Raw genomic sequence first — 17,597 nt, forward strand, 5'->3', positions numbered from 1 at the left:
GAGTGGTTACCACGTATTCTTGCACAGGAAGGGTGCAAATGAGATTCAGATCCAAATTCTGCCTTGAGAGAAGCAAGTGGGGGCTGAGTCCTCTGCATGCCTCGTGAGTGACGTGACTGCATGTCAGGATAGGCCTTGTCTTGATGTCTAGAGATGCCTTGGTAATTAACAAAGACCTTCCTGGGAAACTTGGAAAAAGTCCTGATCTATCGACTCACCTGGAGCTGATGATGCCACTGGAACATTCACTTCAAAAATGCTCACTCTTTTGTTGCAATTTCAGATTGTGCTGCCAGCTGTCTTCGTGTGTATTGCTCTCATGTTCAGCCTGATCGTTCCTCCCTTTGGGAAGTATCCCAGCCTAGAATTGCAGCCCTGGATGTACGATGAGCAGTATACTTTTATTAGGTATGTTCTTCGTGGCACAGAAATAGTGCTAAATCCTAAAATTGTTTTCTTCTCTGCTAACTTAAGTTAGTGAGTACTGAATTCCTTACCGGATTGTTTAAATTTGTTTTCTGTGGTTAGCTCAGAGGTACATTTGAAGGGAATGCTGGTGTTTTCTTTTTAAACCTTTAACTGCCATCCTTAACTACTAGCAAGGCCATATCCATTTCTGAACGGTGTTATGACTAGTAATGCTGTGCAGAGAAATAAATGAAAAGCAGAAGTGTGTTTGTGCTCCTAGGCCAAGTGTTTTTCAAAGGGAAACCTCCACCCATATCCTTTTCCTGAGCTTTTTCACTGTGTTCTCAGCCTTACTCTGCTGCTGTTTTTGCTGCATGTGTGTTAACCCACTGACCCGGTGGTGTTTGTCTTCTGTATCCATAGCAATGATGCTCCAGAAGATGCAGGCACTCAGAGGCTTTTGGATGCCCTTCTCAATAAGCCTGGCTTTGGGACACGCTGTATGCAAGGACACTCCATCCCGTAAGTAGACCTCAGTGCTGGGAAGGGGAAGCCCAGCCCTGGCTTCTGGTCACTCAGTAGATTTAGTCAGCTTCAGGGAACGATACGTACACATGGCCAGGGCAGGATTTAAACCAAAAGGGTTGTAATTACATTAACTTTTTTTACGCTTAGGACCTTCTAGAAAATGCCAGCACCTGGCATAGTAAGGGAGCAGGGTCTGAATGCAAGTCCTTACTGACGGAGCTGGAAGGGAGACTGTAGTCTCTCCCTCAAACTACTGTTCAGTTCTGAACCAAAAAAAAAAAAGAAAAAAGAAAAAAAAAAAAAGGGACTTAGTCATAGAATCATAGAATGTTTTGGCTTGGAAGTGACCTTAAAGTTCATCTAATTTCAGCACCCCTGCCACAGGCAGGATCGCCTTCTACTCTTGACTGTACCTATTCACACAATCCTCTGTTTCCAGCTGCACTAAAAAAATCCTGGTTAGCACCCCCACAAACACCAGCAGACAGGATGGAGAGCCAGGCAGCATTGGTGGTATTTCCTAGCTCTTGCTGTCTTGCTGCATGGCCTTGGGCAAATCACTGAAGAATCCAGGCCACTTGTGCAGAAGGGATATACAGAGTCCAGGCTGGTTTGTGCCTAGGCTGGAAGAACTGCAGCTCATCTTCACTGGATGATGGGAAGGGGGGTGACGGTTGCCTTGCCTCTGTCCTGACACAGAGACACTCCTTGCACCATGGGGCAGACGGAATGGACCACTGCTTCAGTCCCAGAGTCAGTCCTGGACATCTTGAAAGGCAACTGGAGCATGGAGAACCCTTCACCATCATGCGAGTGCAGCAATGAGAAGATCAAGAAGATGCTGCCTGTGTGTCCCCCTGGTGCAGGCGGGCTGCCACCCCCACAGGTAGGAGGGATTTGAGGGGTCCTGCAGTGAGGGATGGTCCTAGAGAGCGGAGTGGCTGGGTGTGATTACTGTATGCAGTACTCAGCACAGTTTATCTGACTTGGCACTTGCGTTTTCTAATGGATATTCATCTGTGTTTCCCCGGTGACACCAGCGAGAACAAGACACTGCTGATATCCTCCAGAATCTGACAGGCCGCAATATATCAGACTATCTAGTGAAGACCTACGCGCAGATCATTGGAAAAAGGTAGCTGTTAACATGCCCTGTCCCATACCTCCCCACCAAACACAGTGTGCTGTCAACGGGATGCTGCATAGCTCAGACGAATTGGTCTTGGCAACCCAAACTCTTAGCTCCTCTGACTGTCCTGGACAGTTCAGGTGTTTCTGCTTTATAGTGATGCCATGGCAGTTCTGGGGAGGAGAGGCAGGCATGTTCTGAGCCTTGTGGGTGAAATAATGGGAAAGATGGGGTGCAAACCCCAGGCGTTTTACCAGAGAGGAGTGGTGGGACATGGAATCGTTGAATGGTTTGGGTTGGAAGGGACCTTAAAGATCATATGCCAGATGTGAGGGGGTATTGCGTCCTTTTCCCTGGCTGGGTGCCTGAAGCACTGGTAGGGGTTGTCTCCTCTTTTTCTGTATATAACACATCTGCTTTCTTTTCTGTCTTTGCAGCTTAAAGAATAAGATCTGGGTGAATGAGTTCAGGTGAGTTTGTACCTTTTCTCTAGTTTGTTTGTTACCACTGCCCCCTGTGCACTGTGTTGAGCAAGGTTCTCAGGACAGATCCACCCAGTTTCATAGTTTATTGTATGTGGCTCTTAACGGCCAAGTGTCCAGGGAACACTTCAAAGGATACACTTGGGGCAACCCTAGAGCACACTGCTGGAAAACCTGCCTGGCTTATATGGAGAGCAGTACTGACTTGAGGAGGTTCACAGGCGCAGCCAACAATACTGTCTCACGGGAGGTGCTGTTTTTCCAAGCAGGGGAAGCAGAGATGGGTCCTGCTCTGCCTGCACAGGCAGCAGAGGACAGCTGCATTCATTAAACACAGTCTGTGTCTTTACAAACAGCACACTGTAGTCATAAGCTGGTTATTTAACCCCAGAAATAAGGGGTGGGAGGCAGCAGGGCTAAGTAGCAATGTGGAAGGGTCAAAGTTTGCCCTTTATGTAAGAGTGGGGACACGTGCCTTGGTTGCAGTGCAAGAAAAGGAGACATCTGGGAAAGAAGAAGTGGTGTTTTCTGAAGGTGTGTAGTCAGATGTGTGCTTCACTCTCATCTGTACCCCCAGGTATGGTGGCTTTTCTTTGGGAGCCAGCAGTTCCCTCATGCTTCCTCCAAGCCATGAAGTCACTGATGCCATTAAGCAGGTGAAGAAAATCTTGGAGCTAGCGCAGGTGAGTGGCTGTCTCCCATAAACCCAGATAGTGTTCATGTAACAGAGTTCTGTTATTTGGGAGATGACTTGGAAACTGTAAAGTGAGAAGAGTGTGTATGTTAGCTTTCCAGTGGCTTCTTCCCATTACCTCTGAGGTGGGGTTTTCCAGGCTGGTGTTGGGCAGCAGCAGAAGGCTTGGGGATGCACTCAGCTGACATTTGCACAGCCCTCATTGCTGATGCGGGTTCTACCCAACACCATCTGCAAGTCAATGGGGATTACAGCCACCTCTGAGAATTTTGTGGCAGGGCAGAGCAGGCTGTCTCAGGGAATTAACAAGCTGTTGCCAGCTCCTGTAAAGCCTCACTTAAGTTCTTCTGTGCTGAGTCTGTCCTGGCTCAGAAGAGAACTTGGTCCACCGGTTTCTTCTGAGACTGCCCCTGGGCTGTGGTGTCACCGAAGATTTTCTGCAACCCTGGTTTAATACTTGTCACTGGGGAAAAAAAAAAAAATTTAAAACAGGCCTAAGGCTGATCTCTCCTATTGGTAGGACTGCAGAAAGGAAAAGAGGGAGGGGAAAGCTGCACTTCTTTTAACCTTCTTACCACCTCTGTCTCAGAGGATACAGTCTGCAGACTAGAAGGAAAACGGTCAGAGCCATGAAAAACATAGGGTGACCCCGAGAGTCCAGGATGTGAGAAAAGGAACTCTCAGAGAGGAAGTAACTCTCTTTTTGCTGTTTGCAGGGGAGTTCTGGAGATCGATTTCTCAACAGCTTGGCAAGTTTCATGAAAGGCCTGGATACAAAGAACAACGTGAAGGTAAGTCAAGCATCCTCACAGCTGTGCCTGCTGTTTGAAACTTTGGTAACCCGGGGTTATTTTTAGTTAGCAAAGCCTCAGCTGTTTGCCATGGACAACTGTGCAGACTAGAGCTCTCTGCATTTAAATCATTTTCTAGTGGAGAAGATGCAGATTATATTCTTATAGTTTTCACTGAAATTTGTTTGCCCCTGTCCAGACCTAAGGCTCAGAACGAGTTCTGTGCTGAATCAGTGGCTTGGTTTCAAGGCACATGCTCTTGCTTCCAGCAGCCTCTAATGGTTACTGGTCAAACTGTATGTCTGGTCCCTGAGCAAGCTGTCTGGAAAAAGACAGAAAGAAATCACATACCCTCAACAAAGAAAGGGGTATTCTGCAGGGCTCAGGAGTCTGTTCGGTGGCTGATGTACCTGGCGCGTTTCTGATGCTGATGTGGTCTCTTGCAGGTGTGGTTCAACAACAAGGGCTGGCATGCCATTGCCTCCTTCCTAAATGTGATCAACAATGCCATCCTTCGGGCCAACCTGCAGCAGGGCAAAAACCCTAGTGCTTATGGGATCACTGCCTTCAATCACCCACTCAACCTCACCAAGCAGCAGCTCTCTGAAGTGGCTCTGTAAGTCCTAATGTGAATACAGATGGGTTTGGGATCATCAGCTGATGATTACTGGAAGCTGGCAACATGTGCAATGCTGTAGCATCATTGATGGGCAGTCAGTGGCTTGTGGCAATGAGGTTCTGCCATACTTGCCCTAATTTTCTGTGGTCTGGGCAGGCTAGTTTAACCCCTCACCTCTGAAGGAAGATGAATAACCAAAACACAAATGACAGCAGTGGTTTTGTAAGGATTTTGTAAGTCACTTACTCTTTTTCTGTAGCTGGTGTAAATAGTCAAACAACCTGTCACCACTGTTTTCACACTGTTATGTTCTCAAAGCTTCAGTGGTTTATCTCCAAACTAGGATAGATCCTCCCTAGGCAGCTGCATATGTAGGGGTCACGAAATGAAAGGGAACCTCTTTGTTGTGTGAATGTAGTTCCCTGTTTCTCAGTGCTGGGCAAGCTTTCTGTGTATGGTTCCTTGAAGCTGTAACTTCCAAGAACCAATGAAATCCTCTGATCCACTGCTGCTTGGGGAATTTCAACAGTATAACTCCCCCTTTCCTTTCTCAGCCAGAAGGGTGACTTGCCATACCATTTGTTTGTCCCAGAGTGCCACCACTTGACAAATTGATAGGTCCTGTTCAGTTTTGCCCACCATCTCAGCCTCTGGGGCATGCAGTAATGCACAGGGCTTACTCAGTATCACTGAGGCATTGATGAGTTCACAAGCTGAATCAGGACTCCTAAGCTGTATGCAGATACATCCGTCAAATCTTACAGCACAGCAATGGCAGGTGACAGTCAGAGATACCTTTGAACTTAAAAAACGAAAGTGAAAAAATCCCAACCCCAGTAAGTGCATTAAGTGAGAAACAAAGTTACGTAGGGTGATGATGAGGAAAGCAGAAAGTAGGCTATCGTGCTGAAGTTACCAACCTGTCTCCAGGTTTTGGTGCTGTCTTTGAGGCGCTTACAAGCCATAGGTACTCCTTTGATCATACAACCCTGTAGTTAACATGTCCTGGTGTGGTATTCCTGTGGTAACCCTGCAAAACAAGGACAGCAGAAGGAGAACCAGTTTCTGTACTGCCCTGAATGAGCTGCCTAACCTCATCTCAAGGAAGCCAGTACCAACATACAAACACTTTGCTTTCGTTCTTTTTTTTTTTGTCCAGGATGACCACCTCTGTGGATGTCCTAGTCTCCATCTGTGTGATCTTTGCCATGTCCTTTGTTCCTGCCAGCTTTGTGGTCTTCCTTATCCAGGAACGCGTCAGCAAGGCTAAGCACTTGCAGTTCATCAGTGGTGTGAAGCCTGTGATCTACTGGCTGGCCAACTTTGTCTGGGATATGGTAAGGGCTGAACTGTGCTTTGTGACTGTGCTTAATCTGTCCTCAATTCTGTGTTTGCAGGGTGTCCACTGAAATGTAAAATGTAGCTGGGGCCAGTGGGCACCATATTAGTTCAGTGAATAACAACTGTGACTTCTGTCTTTATGCTCTTGGGGCTATGGTGGGACAAAGAACACTGAACAGAAGATAGGAGGACAACCATAAGCTCCAGCATTGGCATTTTTAATGTCACTTTAGAATTCTTGCCCCAGAATGTTTGTTTGCCACTTATTCTACTTATTCAAAGAAGGCTTTTTAATCCATGGTGTCCAGAACCCCTGAGACTCTATCAACTACTTCAAAGGGGATCAAGAAGTCTAAATTCATATGTACTACATTGCAGCTTACATATGTGACACTCCTAAGAGTCTCCCATCTCAAGTAGCCTTGGGAACACTACAGGATGTTGAAAATCATAGTTTCAGAGCAGAAAGACACCTTCATTTTTTGTCATCTAGAAACAAATCTAAAGCTGTTTTTTTCACCTTCCAGTGCAACTACATTGTTCCGGCCACGCTAGTCATCATCATCTTCATCTGCTTCCAGCAGAAATCATATGTATCCTCCTCCAACTTGCCTGTGCTGGCTCTTCTTCTGCTTCTTTATGGGTAAGGGATTTCTCCTCAGAATAATGACCAGGAAGGAACATAGATTTGGAAGATCCTTATCTGATGTTGCTGTCTTTCCTCTTGCAGGTGGTCTATCACCCCTCTCATGTATCCAGCCTCCTTTGTGTTCAAAATCCCCAGCACAGCATACGTTGTGCTGACTAGTGTGAACCTCTTCATTGGCATCAATGGTAGCGTGGCCACCTTTGTCCTGGAGCTCTTCACCAACAATGTAAGCCCCTGCAGAATCTCCTTAGTTACAGCAGGGGTTTAAACATGGGCATTTCTTATGTTTAAATGGAACTCCCTCATGTTCCTCCTAAGGGGCAGTTACTGTCTACTAGAGGCCATTTCAAGCACTCAGTTTGGTTGTCCTTGGTTTTTCCTCCAGTGGTAAATTCTCTGACTATATTGGGAAGTTGTGCACCTCACTTAAGTTTTTGCACAGCCAGATGCCTACTGGGGGAGGTGCAATTTTCCCTCATGCCATTATACAACACCAGACATCTTAGCAGGCCCTGTGGCACATATTGGTGGGAAGTACTCCTTGAGGGAAGGGACCCTGTGGGATTAACCTGTTGATTGTACCACTGCCTGTGGTACTTTTGCACTGCCTGTAGGCACAAGGCAGCAGTCCTTGATGATGATCCTTTTTGTTGTAAGGCCTATTTTATCTCAGTAAAGACATGCACTTGCTTGAAGATAAGTGCCTGGCAGAACAGAAACCTCTCTTGAGGCTGCTGTCAGTCTGACCTGTGGGTTAAGCCAAATGGAAAACAGCAAAGGCAAAGGATTACAGCATCCAATATTGACTGGGGAGTGGCTACCCACAGCCACTTGAGATAACCAGGCTGTGCCACCACAAGTCCTGTCTCCACGACCTGTAACCTTTCTGTATGTTGCTATTTGCAGGCCCTGCCTTTCAGACTGTGAGCATTTGGAGGAATCTGTCCTTTGGTATAGTTTGCTAGTATTAATAGCATCTTGAGCAAAGAAAGCACAACATTGACTATCCAGAGGAGCCATGGGACTGGCTCTTGGCAGAATGTTTCTAATCCTTGTTTTTTTGTGGGGTTGCAGTGCTGCTAGTGGGCTGTGGATGTTCACTCACAATATGGTGTCACACTCAGCAGGTGGTGGCTGCTCTCTACTCAGATGGCTCACTGGCACTTCATTTTTGTCTTAACAGAAGCTGAACAACATCAATGACATCCTGAAGTCCGTCTTCCTCATCTTCCCCCACTTCTGCCTGGGGCGGGGGCTTATCGACATGGTGAAAAACCAGGCCATGGCTGATGCTCTGGAGAGGTTTGGTAAGTGAAATTGTGTATGGAGGCACAGTGTCATGAACTGGAGGGGGAACGCTTGAGTCTGCTGCAAACGAGCACCCTTTGCTCTTCTGAGTTTTCAGGAACTGAAAGTGTACAGTTTGCAGTGCAGAGCTGACCAAAGCTGGTAGGTCTCCTCAGCTGTCCTGTTCAGGCTTTGAGCATTGAGGAGGTCTGGCAGATAGATCCCCAGTACTTTGAGTTACTGGGAGCCTTAACTGAAAATACGTGAGGTCACTATGCATGGAGAAGATCATTAGGCCAAGTGAAAGGAGTCGCAGAGATTCTGGAGAGCTGGATTTTATTTTATTTTTTTCTGGGATGCAAATGCCAGGCCTGAGTCAGTTGTCTTGTGCTTCATCAGAAGGTGGGCCAGCAATTCTTCATCAGACTGGATTCTCAGGGCCCACGTCACCTTCAACTAAGAGCAATTGCCCACCCCCAACTTTGCTGCAGCAAGAAATGTGCATGCAGCCAGAATTTGTGTAGCCTATCCCCTCCATCCTCTCACTGGTTGCTCTCCAGTTCCCCCACTGCCTGACCTGGTGAGCTTTGCAGGAAGAAATGATGGGCTGCTCCCAATGCTCTGGAAAAGTGACTGTGCTCTTCTTACCTTCACAGGTGAGAATCGCTTTGTGTCCCCTCTGTCATGGGACTTGGTGGGAAGAAACCTCTTTGCCATGGCCGTGGAGGGTGTAGTGTTCTTCCTCATCACCGTGCTCATCCAATACAGGTTCTTCATCAAACCCAGGTAGGTTGTCTGCTCCACTTCGCCACAGCAGGCAGGTGAAGTTTTTCTTGGTGTCTGCTGTGAACTATGGAGGCTCTGTCACATTCTGTTGAGGCTTTACCATGTTGCTCTCTCCAGGCCTGTCTATGCCAAGCTGCCTCCTGTGAATGATGAAGATGAAGATGTAAACAGAGAGAGACAGAGAATAATTAGTGGAGGAGGACAGAGTGACATCCTAGAAATCAAGGAGCTGACCAAGGTAACAAAAGTTTTGTGTTTCTGAGACATGTTGGAGCAAAGCTGTGCAGTTCACCAGCATCCTCACTCAGAGATTAATGGAATCAGAACCAGAGAATGTTGAAGTGTTGAATATGTATGGCTGTAGTTATAGTTCTCTTTTACATTGTTGTTCCTTTGTTTTTTCTGTTTTCAGATTTACAGAATGAAGCGAAAGCCAGCAGTTGACAGAATCTGTGTTGGAATCCCCCCTGGAGAGGTAAGCTTATTTGTCAAAGTCATTGCTTTGGTATTACTGGAGTATTTAAAAGCACAGCACAGAGTAGGATGATATTAGAAGCAGATAATGTTCAAATTGCACCAAAGGGTGCAATTGCCTTGAAGTTGAAGCAGTTTGTGACTCAGGCTTTCCCTGCCTTTCAACATATTAGTGAACTCTGCTACCTCTAGGACCAGAGGCCAAACTATGGCACCCTCCAAGGTTTAGCACAGATACGCTGTGGTGGCACTGCACCGAGGTGACACCACAGTTCATTCCTTTCCCCAGCCTGAAGATTTATGCTTGAAATGAAAGTCTAGAAGTTTATTCAGAAAAAGCACTGAAGTCTCCCTTCAGGTTGTCTTGAGAGTCAAGTTTGTCACCTCCAATCTTGTCAGTGGTGAAAATTATGTGACTGAACCCTGTTCTCAGATTCTGTGCTCATTTGCTCTTTTTATATCCCCAGTGCTTTGGGCTCCTGGGAGTAAATGGTGCTGGCAAATCATCCACTTTCAAGATGCTAACTGGTGATACAGATGTGACAGGAGGAGAAGCTTTCCTCAAAGGGAACAGGTGAAAGACCGTGCATCTTTTCACTGCTCTGTGTTAAAGAAAATACTTTGCTGCTTCCTCCTTCAACTTTCACAGTCTTTGTTTCACTTCCAGCAAGTCTAAATGCTGCCACGCTTTTCAATTTTGAGCTCTTGGTGTCTGCTTCAGCCCTTTATGGAGTTTCCTAAAGTACTTCAGCGACTTATGAAGGTGTATTTAATCTGCTAGTCACTTCTAAATACCTGTCCTACCATGGTTAAATGTCACATCTATAAAAAGAAAAGAAAAAGAATTGGGCAAAGACAGACTTTTAGGATCCTGTATTTTTGTTAGTCCAATGATTCCAAACCCACTGATGCACCTTCCTCTTTTTATTGTCTAAATGGTGTGTATTTGTAAAATCCTAACAAAGGGAGTTCTTTTACAGCATTCTGTCCAACATCCAAGAAGTTCATCAGAACATGGGATACTGCCCACAGTTTGATGCTATTAATGAGCTGCTGACAGGGCGAGAGCACTTGGAGTTCTTTGCACTCCTCAGAGGTGTTCCAGAGAAAGAAGTCTGCAAGGTAAATGAAACACCATAGGACCACCCCCATGACTAACTGTTCCTGCTTGCATGCACACTCCCCACAACACACACAGTATCATGGTGGTCTGCATCTTTTTGAGTCATCACACCATATCATTACACTGCTCCTGTTTCAGCATTCACATATAGGCTTATGCTAACAGTCTAGGCAAATAATGAGAGCTGCCAGTACTGTACAGCACCCTGTTTAATACTGCCTCATTGGGTTATCAGCAGCTTTCACCGTTTGTGTCCTGGGTTCTGCAGAATATGCACTGCTGCAGGACATCTGTACCTGATGGTTTGGGCAGCATCACCTGATGCTGTGCTGATGCTCAGCTGATGCTGAAGTGCGTGCTTACTTAATGCACTTGGACAGGCTCCCCAGGGCAGTGGTCATGGCACTGAGTCTGCTGGAGTTCAAAAAGCATTTGGACAATGCTCTCAGACATATGGTTTGTTTTTCAGTTGTCCTGTGTGGAGCCAGGAGTTGGATGCAATGATCTTTGAGGGTCCCTTCCAACTCAGAATACTCCATGATTCTGTGATAACTAAGATGCAGCCATTGGATTTTCTGGGCCTCTAGGGGCAGGGTTTTATATGTTCTCATCTGAAGGTGAACCTGGTGTTCCAAAACCTAGATCTGTGCCAGACTGGAGCATCAGATAGGGGGCCCTTCTGAAAAATCACTCTAAAGCTAAAGCTTGTAAAGAAACTCCCACTGTGTAAATGTAGCTGTGCTCAGTTCAAGAGGGTGTTGTGCTGTCTCTTTTAGGTTGGCGAATGGGCAATTCGGAAACTGGGCCTTGTGAAATATGGAGAAAAATATGCAGGCAATTACAGTGGAGGGAACAGGCGCAAGCTCTCCACAGCAATTGCCCTCATTGGAGGGCCACCTGTGGTATTCCTGGTGAGTTTGCAAACTTTGCTTGTTAACATTTTCCTTTGAAAACAAAGAAATCGGACTTAGATGAAGGCTGGATATTTCATGACCACCTAATGTCTGAATATGTCATCAGTCACTTAAATGTAAGCAAAGAACACAAGGAAACTTCATTTCCCTATTTGACTGTAGGCTCAAACTATAATGTGCCTCCTGGCTTCTGTTTCTGAAAAATCACTGGGGAAATGTGGGTCTCAAACATGATGCCAGACTACTGACTGCTGTAGCATCTTCACCACTGCTGCAGAGATTTCTATACCTACAAAAAATTATGAGTGCTTTCCAGGACTTTCTAGTTTTTGGGCACAAGCAAATCTTTCTGTCTGGGAGAATCAGTCCTGTGTTTTTAATAATTCAATGAAAGTTGGAAATAAATGTTTTAGGATTCTTTAGATTAAAATGAAGAATAAACCTCAGGATTAGTAAAGTTCATAGTATAGAAAGAAGTAGTCTACTGCTCTATTTAAATTTGGACTGGTTGAGTTTAACTTGTTTAGAACTGGCTATTTCAACATATTATAATTGCAAAATAAACAGCACTTAGTTCTTCAAATTTTAAGTTAGCAACCATCTTTTTGAGTATAAATTGTTTTCTCATTTTAAAAAATGAGTCAAACTTGGTTATTTTCAGCTTTTCCAATAAGCATAATCAGAATGGCCAGGTCATGTCAGACATGAGGCGTTTGTTGGTGGAATGGAACAGCATAACCTACTTTTTTATGTATTTTGCAGGATGAGCCGACAACAGGGATGGATCCCAAAGCACGTCGTTTCCTGTGGAACTGTGCTCTGAGTGTAATCAAAGAGGGGAGATCAGTGGTGCTTACATCTCACAGGCAAGTAGCAACGCAATTGTACTATACCAGTGCTACTGCATCTGCTGGGGCTGGATGCAAAGCTGCGCTCAGCTGCTCTGCCCTGCAGCACTTCTCACAGTGCTAAGGAAGTTAATTCTTTCTGCAGCATGGAAGAATGCGAGGCCTTGTGCACTCGAATGGCGATAATGGTCAATGGGCGATTCAGGTGCCTGGGCAGCGTCCAGCATCTAAAGAACAGGTACCTATTTTCTTTTCACTGCCACCACAGCATGCATTTTTAGGGAGATACAGTTAGATTTAATCCCTCATGCAGCATTCCCATTGCTTTTCTGGCTATGGGAACAGCTGATGAATTTTAAGCTGCACATCTGTTTCAAAGCCGCTGACGTGAATTCCTCTGCTGGCCCTCTTGTTTACAGGTTTGGAGACGGTTACACTATCGTGGTGCGAATTGCAGGGGCAAACCCAGACCTGAAGCCTGTTGAGGAATTCTTTGGGCATGCTTTCCCTGGAAGTGTCCTAAAGGAAAAGCATCGGAATATGCTGCAGTACCAGCTTCCCTCCTCACCATCGTCCCTGGCCAGAATATTCAGTATTCTCTCCCAGAACAAAAAGAGACTCCACATAGAAGACTACTCCGTTTCTCAGACCACACTTGACCAAGTAAGTTTCTAGTAGCCAGTGCGCCAAAACTAGCACCAATCTTCCAGTCCTGTCTTGTAAGGGCATTTCAGCAAGCTGGAGCACTGAATCCCAGGTTTAGTCCAGAAAGCCCAGTGCATGAAGTGCCCTGAACTAATGAAAATCTAGACTGATGTTACACATGGCCTTTTTCCTTGCAGGTATTTGTAAATTTTGCGAAGGACCAAAGTGACGACGACCACACTAAGGACCTGTCATTGCACAAAAACCAAACTGTGGTAGACATTGCAATCCTTAATTCCTTTCTGCAAGATGAGAAGGTAAAAGAAAGTTGCGTGTGAGCCAATTTCAGCCAAGAAGTGATGAGCAGAATGCAAACTTCCTTTGCCTGGGGATAGGTTACTCCCAAAGAAGAAGCTAGAGGGAGAGAAACTGGACACTCTACTGATAACCATTCAATGCAATGCAATTCAATGCAATGAAAACAAAATTCCATTTTAGGGGCAGTGCCTCGTGGAGTCGTCTTGTACTGTTCTTAAGTGAAAGACTTGAATTTAGCTCATTTACAGTACAACTCTGTGAAGCTGTGGTAAAGCACCCACCAGATGCTGCGGGCTTTCATCCATACTGTATCTTGTCCTGTACAGTATGTTTTACTAGGGTTGCAAAAAACAGTTCATTGAGGAATCATGGCCAGTGGTTATTTATTGATATTCTAAAGACGTGCATGTTTCACTCTTGAAAACATGCATGTCAGGAGTGGGAATTTCCTGGTGCTACATCCATTGCTGGCAATGAATGCACCGGGACAGTCAGTGGCAAGAAAAGTCACCAGCCTTGTGGCCTGAGTTTGTAAAAACTTACCTGACCAGCTTCTTTTCCTAGACTGCTGTAGGTCTGTCAGTGACAAATCTGGGGCCACAAAGCAGTGCTGTGCAGATGGGATGGCAAGAGATGGGCCATCATATCCATACATCTATTATAGAGGGTGGGGATATGTAGAACTGTGAACCCTACAAATGCACAGGATTGTCCCACCAGCACCACAACCAGTAACCTACTCCGACTAGGTTTTTGTGTAGCTGAGTACTCTCCTGCTCCTTCGAGGTACTGCAGCAGCTGCATGAACACCTAGCAGAAGGGAGTGGGTGAGAAGCAGGGTTCTGACCACAGCAGCAAACTCAGTAGTTGTACAAGCTGCTAATACCAAGAGCAAATTCTAAATCGTGATACGTCACTCAGATACGTAACGTCTGCTCTTTAACCCCTGCTTTGCACCAGAAAGGTACCCATCAACTAAAGTTATTGCTTAGCACAAGTGTTGCCATTTCTGGCTTTGCCAGATAAAACTAGAAATGTAGGTCATTTTTTTTTTTAACAGTATTATTTATATGACTTTAAATAAGTAAGTAGCATAATTAGGGATTGAAAGTGCTTTCACTTGATCTTTGTAGCCACAGTATTTCTTTACATTATGCCTGCAATGCTGTGTTCTCGTTCTCCATTCAGCGATAGCTATATTCACGATCTTGGCGAGTTCCACGTTCTTGCAATCAACCTGTATCTGGAATTAATGCAAGTTGTTCACCTGAAGTTTTCCCTGTTGGAAGCTAATATAATGTTAGATTAATGTGCAAGTTTGTACTTCTGTTGTGCAGTATAGTTTCAGTCATTAGGTGATCCCTAACTGGAGAACACACCCTTGTTCATGCAAGAAACTGCTTCATTAAAAATTCATCTTGAACAAGATAGTTCAAAGTAGTAGTGCTACAAATTACATCAGTCAATTTTTAAAGTTTTACAAAGATTAATAATAGAGGGGAGATTATGTGGTGAGAACAAGCAATTCTTGTTCATCCTGTACAACAGTTGTGGGAGAGTATGCTTTTGTTAATAAACTTACGGGCCGTTCCGTCTTGCTTTTACAAAGTTCAGAAATAGGTTCAGTATGTGGTTTGAACCCAAGTGTAGTAGTTCCTGGGCTATTCCTGTATGTCGTGCCTCTGCCTTAAATACCTATACAAGTTCTGAACTAGTTTTTAACGCTACTCTGCCATGAACGAGCCACGGACCACTTTCTTCTGTGAATGCCCATAGCAGCACAACAAGCAGTGAGGAGGCTGGAATGAGCCTTAAGGCTGATTACGTATTTCCAGGCGTACGTGGTAACATTGACCAATTCAGCATTTTTCTTACATAGACAGCTAAATATTTAGCACAAGTCCCCAGTCCCTGCTGTGTTCTACCTTGGGATAAAGTTAATAGCTTACTACACGTTCTGCTCAAGTGCCTTTTTCATACTAATTATTTTTTATCTGTATATTACATTGCTAAGGGGATAGAAAGGAGAGTAACGGGGATTGTTATACCTCACTTAAAACATGCTTTGTTATTACCTTTATGGCATCCTTGCCCCCACGAGGATGAGTCTGCACCAAACTTCTAGGTGCAGAACAACTACTAAGCAGCTGAGCTACAGCCATGACTTTTCTATAGCAGGCTGCTGGTAGGTTATTTTATCAGTTAAACAAATAGCATGTATTGAAGACTTACCACTGCTAGAAATCGTGATTACAAATCAGAATTAAGTCAAAATCTCAGCATAGAGACTGAAGTGAAGGGCTTACGTTTTGCACTGCACAGATCTAGTGCACATAGAAAACTACAAGTTCTAGGAGGATTCAGATTTGGTCAAAAAAGAGCTGGGGTCTGCTCTTTGTAACTGTTCATATAAATGATTAATTTAGCAGGAAACAACAGTTTATTTTTCCCTTAGCTGGCCAAAAAGACATTATTGGTTCCTGTGCCCTGTGACTGTCGTGCTTCTAACCTGCCACAGGTAGTCTGGTATCTGTGATGAAAACCTTACAGTAAACATGGATATTAACTGAACTGTTTCACAACTCTAGTCCATTTTGTTTGTAGTCATACTGAACAGACAGCTTAATACAACGCTCATGCAGATTTGTCGTGGAGTAAATCCAGACAACAATTTGTCTACCCTTATTAACAGTTTATAGGGAAAAAATCACTCTAGTCACATACAGTATGATTATGAACCACTCATTATAATGAAGCTGCACTGAGGTGTTAACTTATTTTAAACTGTATTACTGTTGAAATGTTGCATCCCTCTTTGTAGTACACTTGTATTTCAGTAAGAGTTGTTATACTTCTCCCCCATGGTTAAACCGCCACTTTGCGCTTATCCTTGCCTCCTGAATTATAGTTGGTCCTTCATTCCAAGCACTTTATGCTATCTGTAATGGGATCTATTTTTGCACTGGAATATCTATTAACTTTGCAAAAATCTAGTGAGATTTCACAACTGAAATTTCTGAGTTAAATCCTTAAATGGACATTTTCATTAAAAGCGAAAAAAAAAAGTATATATATTTGTATTTGCTAATAACTGTTATGTGAAGTATTAAAAGGCACTCTAATTGCCTTGTATTAAGTAAAAAAAAATAAAGCTGTTCTGGCACCTTTGGTCTGTAAAGTGTCATTTATGCATATACTGTTGAAAAGTGCTACTTAGAAGCTCATTGTGCCCTGTTTTGGTCTGGTTTTACTTTCATGCATAATTGATGAGCAAGTTCAAGTATGAGGCACCTGCTATTTTCAGGTAAGTAAGTGAGGTGGTCCAAGATCTGAAAAACAAGAGCTACTTTAAGCTTCTAAAATTATTAAGTAAAAAGGTTTCCAACAAATCCTGAAAAAAAAAAGTAATTGGTGTAACTGTCAAATCCAGCTACAGAGCTTCTAAGAACCACAGACCCATCTGGATGTCCAAATCATCTGTCAGGCACCCACCCCAGAATATTTCCATCACAGTGGTGCAGCAAGTTGCAACTATATTGATAAGTGCTCCTTCTCTTTTCTATTCTATACCTGTTTTCACTGACAAAGCAAAATGTTGTGTTTGTGTATAAAGGCTCTGAAATACCTTAGCTAACATCAAATTAAAGGACAATCCCTCAAGTTAATAATGTATTGATTTTGAACAGCAATTTAGAAATGCAAGCAGAACAATGATCCGATTGCTGAAAGGAAGAGTGATTTAAAAATGTTGGCTTTTACTGCCTCTTCTCCCACTATCAAAGTTCCAGAATCCAACGAATTCATTGAGTTAGACGCTTCACAAAAATTCTTCTCAAGAAGCCAATTAAAATGACCTGTTTCTTCTGCCTTAATACAGTGTTCAGCCTGCAATTTGGGTAGTGTGCTTTATTTTTTTTGTGCCACAAAAAATAAAAACTTTGGAATAAAGTACATCTCCAACATTCTGAGTATTCATCACTTTAAGTGTTTGTGATAGAATAGTTTTATTACAAAATTTTAGTCTTTTTGTAATACTTTGCTGTTTTCCATGTCAGTTAATAAATATAAGTAATTAGTTGCATTTGTGTGCAAAAAGTCTTATTACTTCCTTGTACCGTTTTTGTTCAAGAAAAATGAACAGCCCCCTTTTAACTGCTACAAGATCACATTCTAAATCAATGTGCTAGTGATGGTTTATCAGTCATTTATACCTTTAAAAGTTTATTTGTAAAATATAACTCAGGGGTCTCTGAACTAGTCCGTTGTCCACCCTGAGAACGCTAGAGGTCCCTCTGTCACGGGGAGACAGGATGAAGACTGGAGTAAAATCTGTGACCTGTTAACACTCCATTACACAGCAGCTGGATCCCATCCACTCAGCTTGGACACCAGCACAACTACCTGCAGCCGTTTTTCTTTTTTTTTTTTTTTTTCCTAGTGCTTTCCATGAGACCTTAATGCACTTGACAGAAGCAATAATCATCATTAGGCAGATTGCACAAAGATACTTTGGTAAAGTGAAATCAGTTGCTTATCGCAGGTCAGTGAATAAACTGTGGAA

The 17,597-nt window shown here is 43.9% G+C and overlaps 1 protein-coding gene across 2 annotated transcripts in view; it reads left to right on the forward strand.

Annotated features, from left to right (window-relative positions):
* Positions 1–17,019, forward strand: part of ABCA1 (ATP binding cassette subfamily A member 1) — a 93,798-nt gene extending 76,779 nt beyond the window's left edge. For both annotated transcript variants that reach the window (XM_050716204.1, XM_035570081.2), the window contains exons 29-50: positions 284–408; positions 832–930; positions 1,636–1,822; positions 1,977–2,071; positions 2,503–2,535; positions 3,125–3,230; positions 3,958–4,032; positions 4,479–4,648; positions 5,811–5,988; positions 6,520–6,635; positions 6,723–6,867; positions 7,825–7,948; positions 8,585–8,714; positions 8,832–8,952; positions 9,127–9,189; positions 9,656–9,762; positions 10,169–10,310; positions 11,088–11,222; positions 11,988–12,091; positions 12,219–12,311; positions 12,493–12,736; positions 12,916–17,019. In XM_050716204.1, coding sequence (XP_050572161.1) covers positions 284–408; positions 832–930; positions 1,636–1,822; positions 1,977–2,071; positions 2,503–2,535; positions 3,125–3,230; positions 3,958–4,032; positions 4,479–4,648; positions 5,811–5,988; positions 6,520–6,635; positions 6,723–6,867; positions 7,825–7,948; positions 8,585–8,714; positions 8,832–8,952; positions 9,127–9,189; positions 9,656–9,762; positions 10,169–10,310; positions 11,088–11,222; positions 11,988–12,091; positions 12,219–12,311; positions 12,493–12,736; positions 12,916–13,056 — 2,733 coding nt within the window. In that variant the 3' untranslated portion in view covers positions 13,057–17,019. The remainder of the gene's footprint in view (positions 1–283; positions 409–831; positions 931–1,635; positions 1,823–1,976; positions 2,072–2,502; positions 2,536–3,124; positions 3,231–3,957; positions 4,033–4,478; positions 4,649–5,810; positions 5,989–6,519; positions 6,636–6,722; positions 6,868–7,824; positions 7,949–8,584; positions 8,715–8,831; positions 8,953–9,126; positions 9,190–9,655; positions 9,763–10,168; positions 10,311–11,087; positions 11,223–11,987; positions 12,092–12,218; positions 12,312–12,492; positions 12,737–12,915) is intronic.
* The last annotated feature ends 578 nt before the right edge of the window (positions 17,020–17,597 follow it).

Source organism: Cygnus atratus, chromosome Z (assembly GCF_013377495.2).
Source record: "Cygnus atratus isolate AKBS03 ecotype Queensland, Australia chromosome Z, CAtr_DNAZoo_HiC_assembly, whole genome shotgun sequence".
In the NCBI taxonomy this organism is placed as follows: Eukaryota; Metazoa; Chordata; class Aves; order Anseriformes; family Anatidae; genus Cygnus; species Cygnus atratus.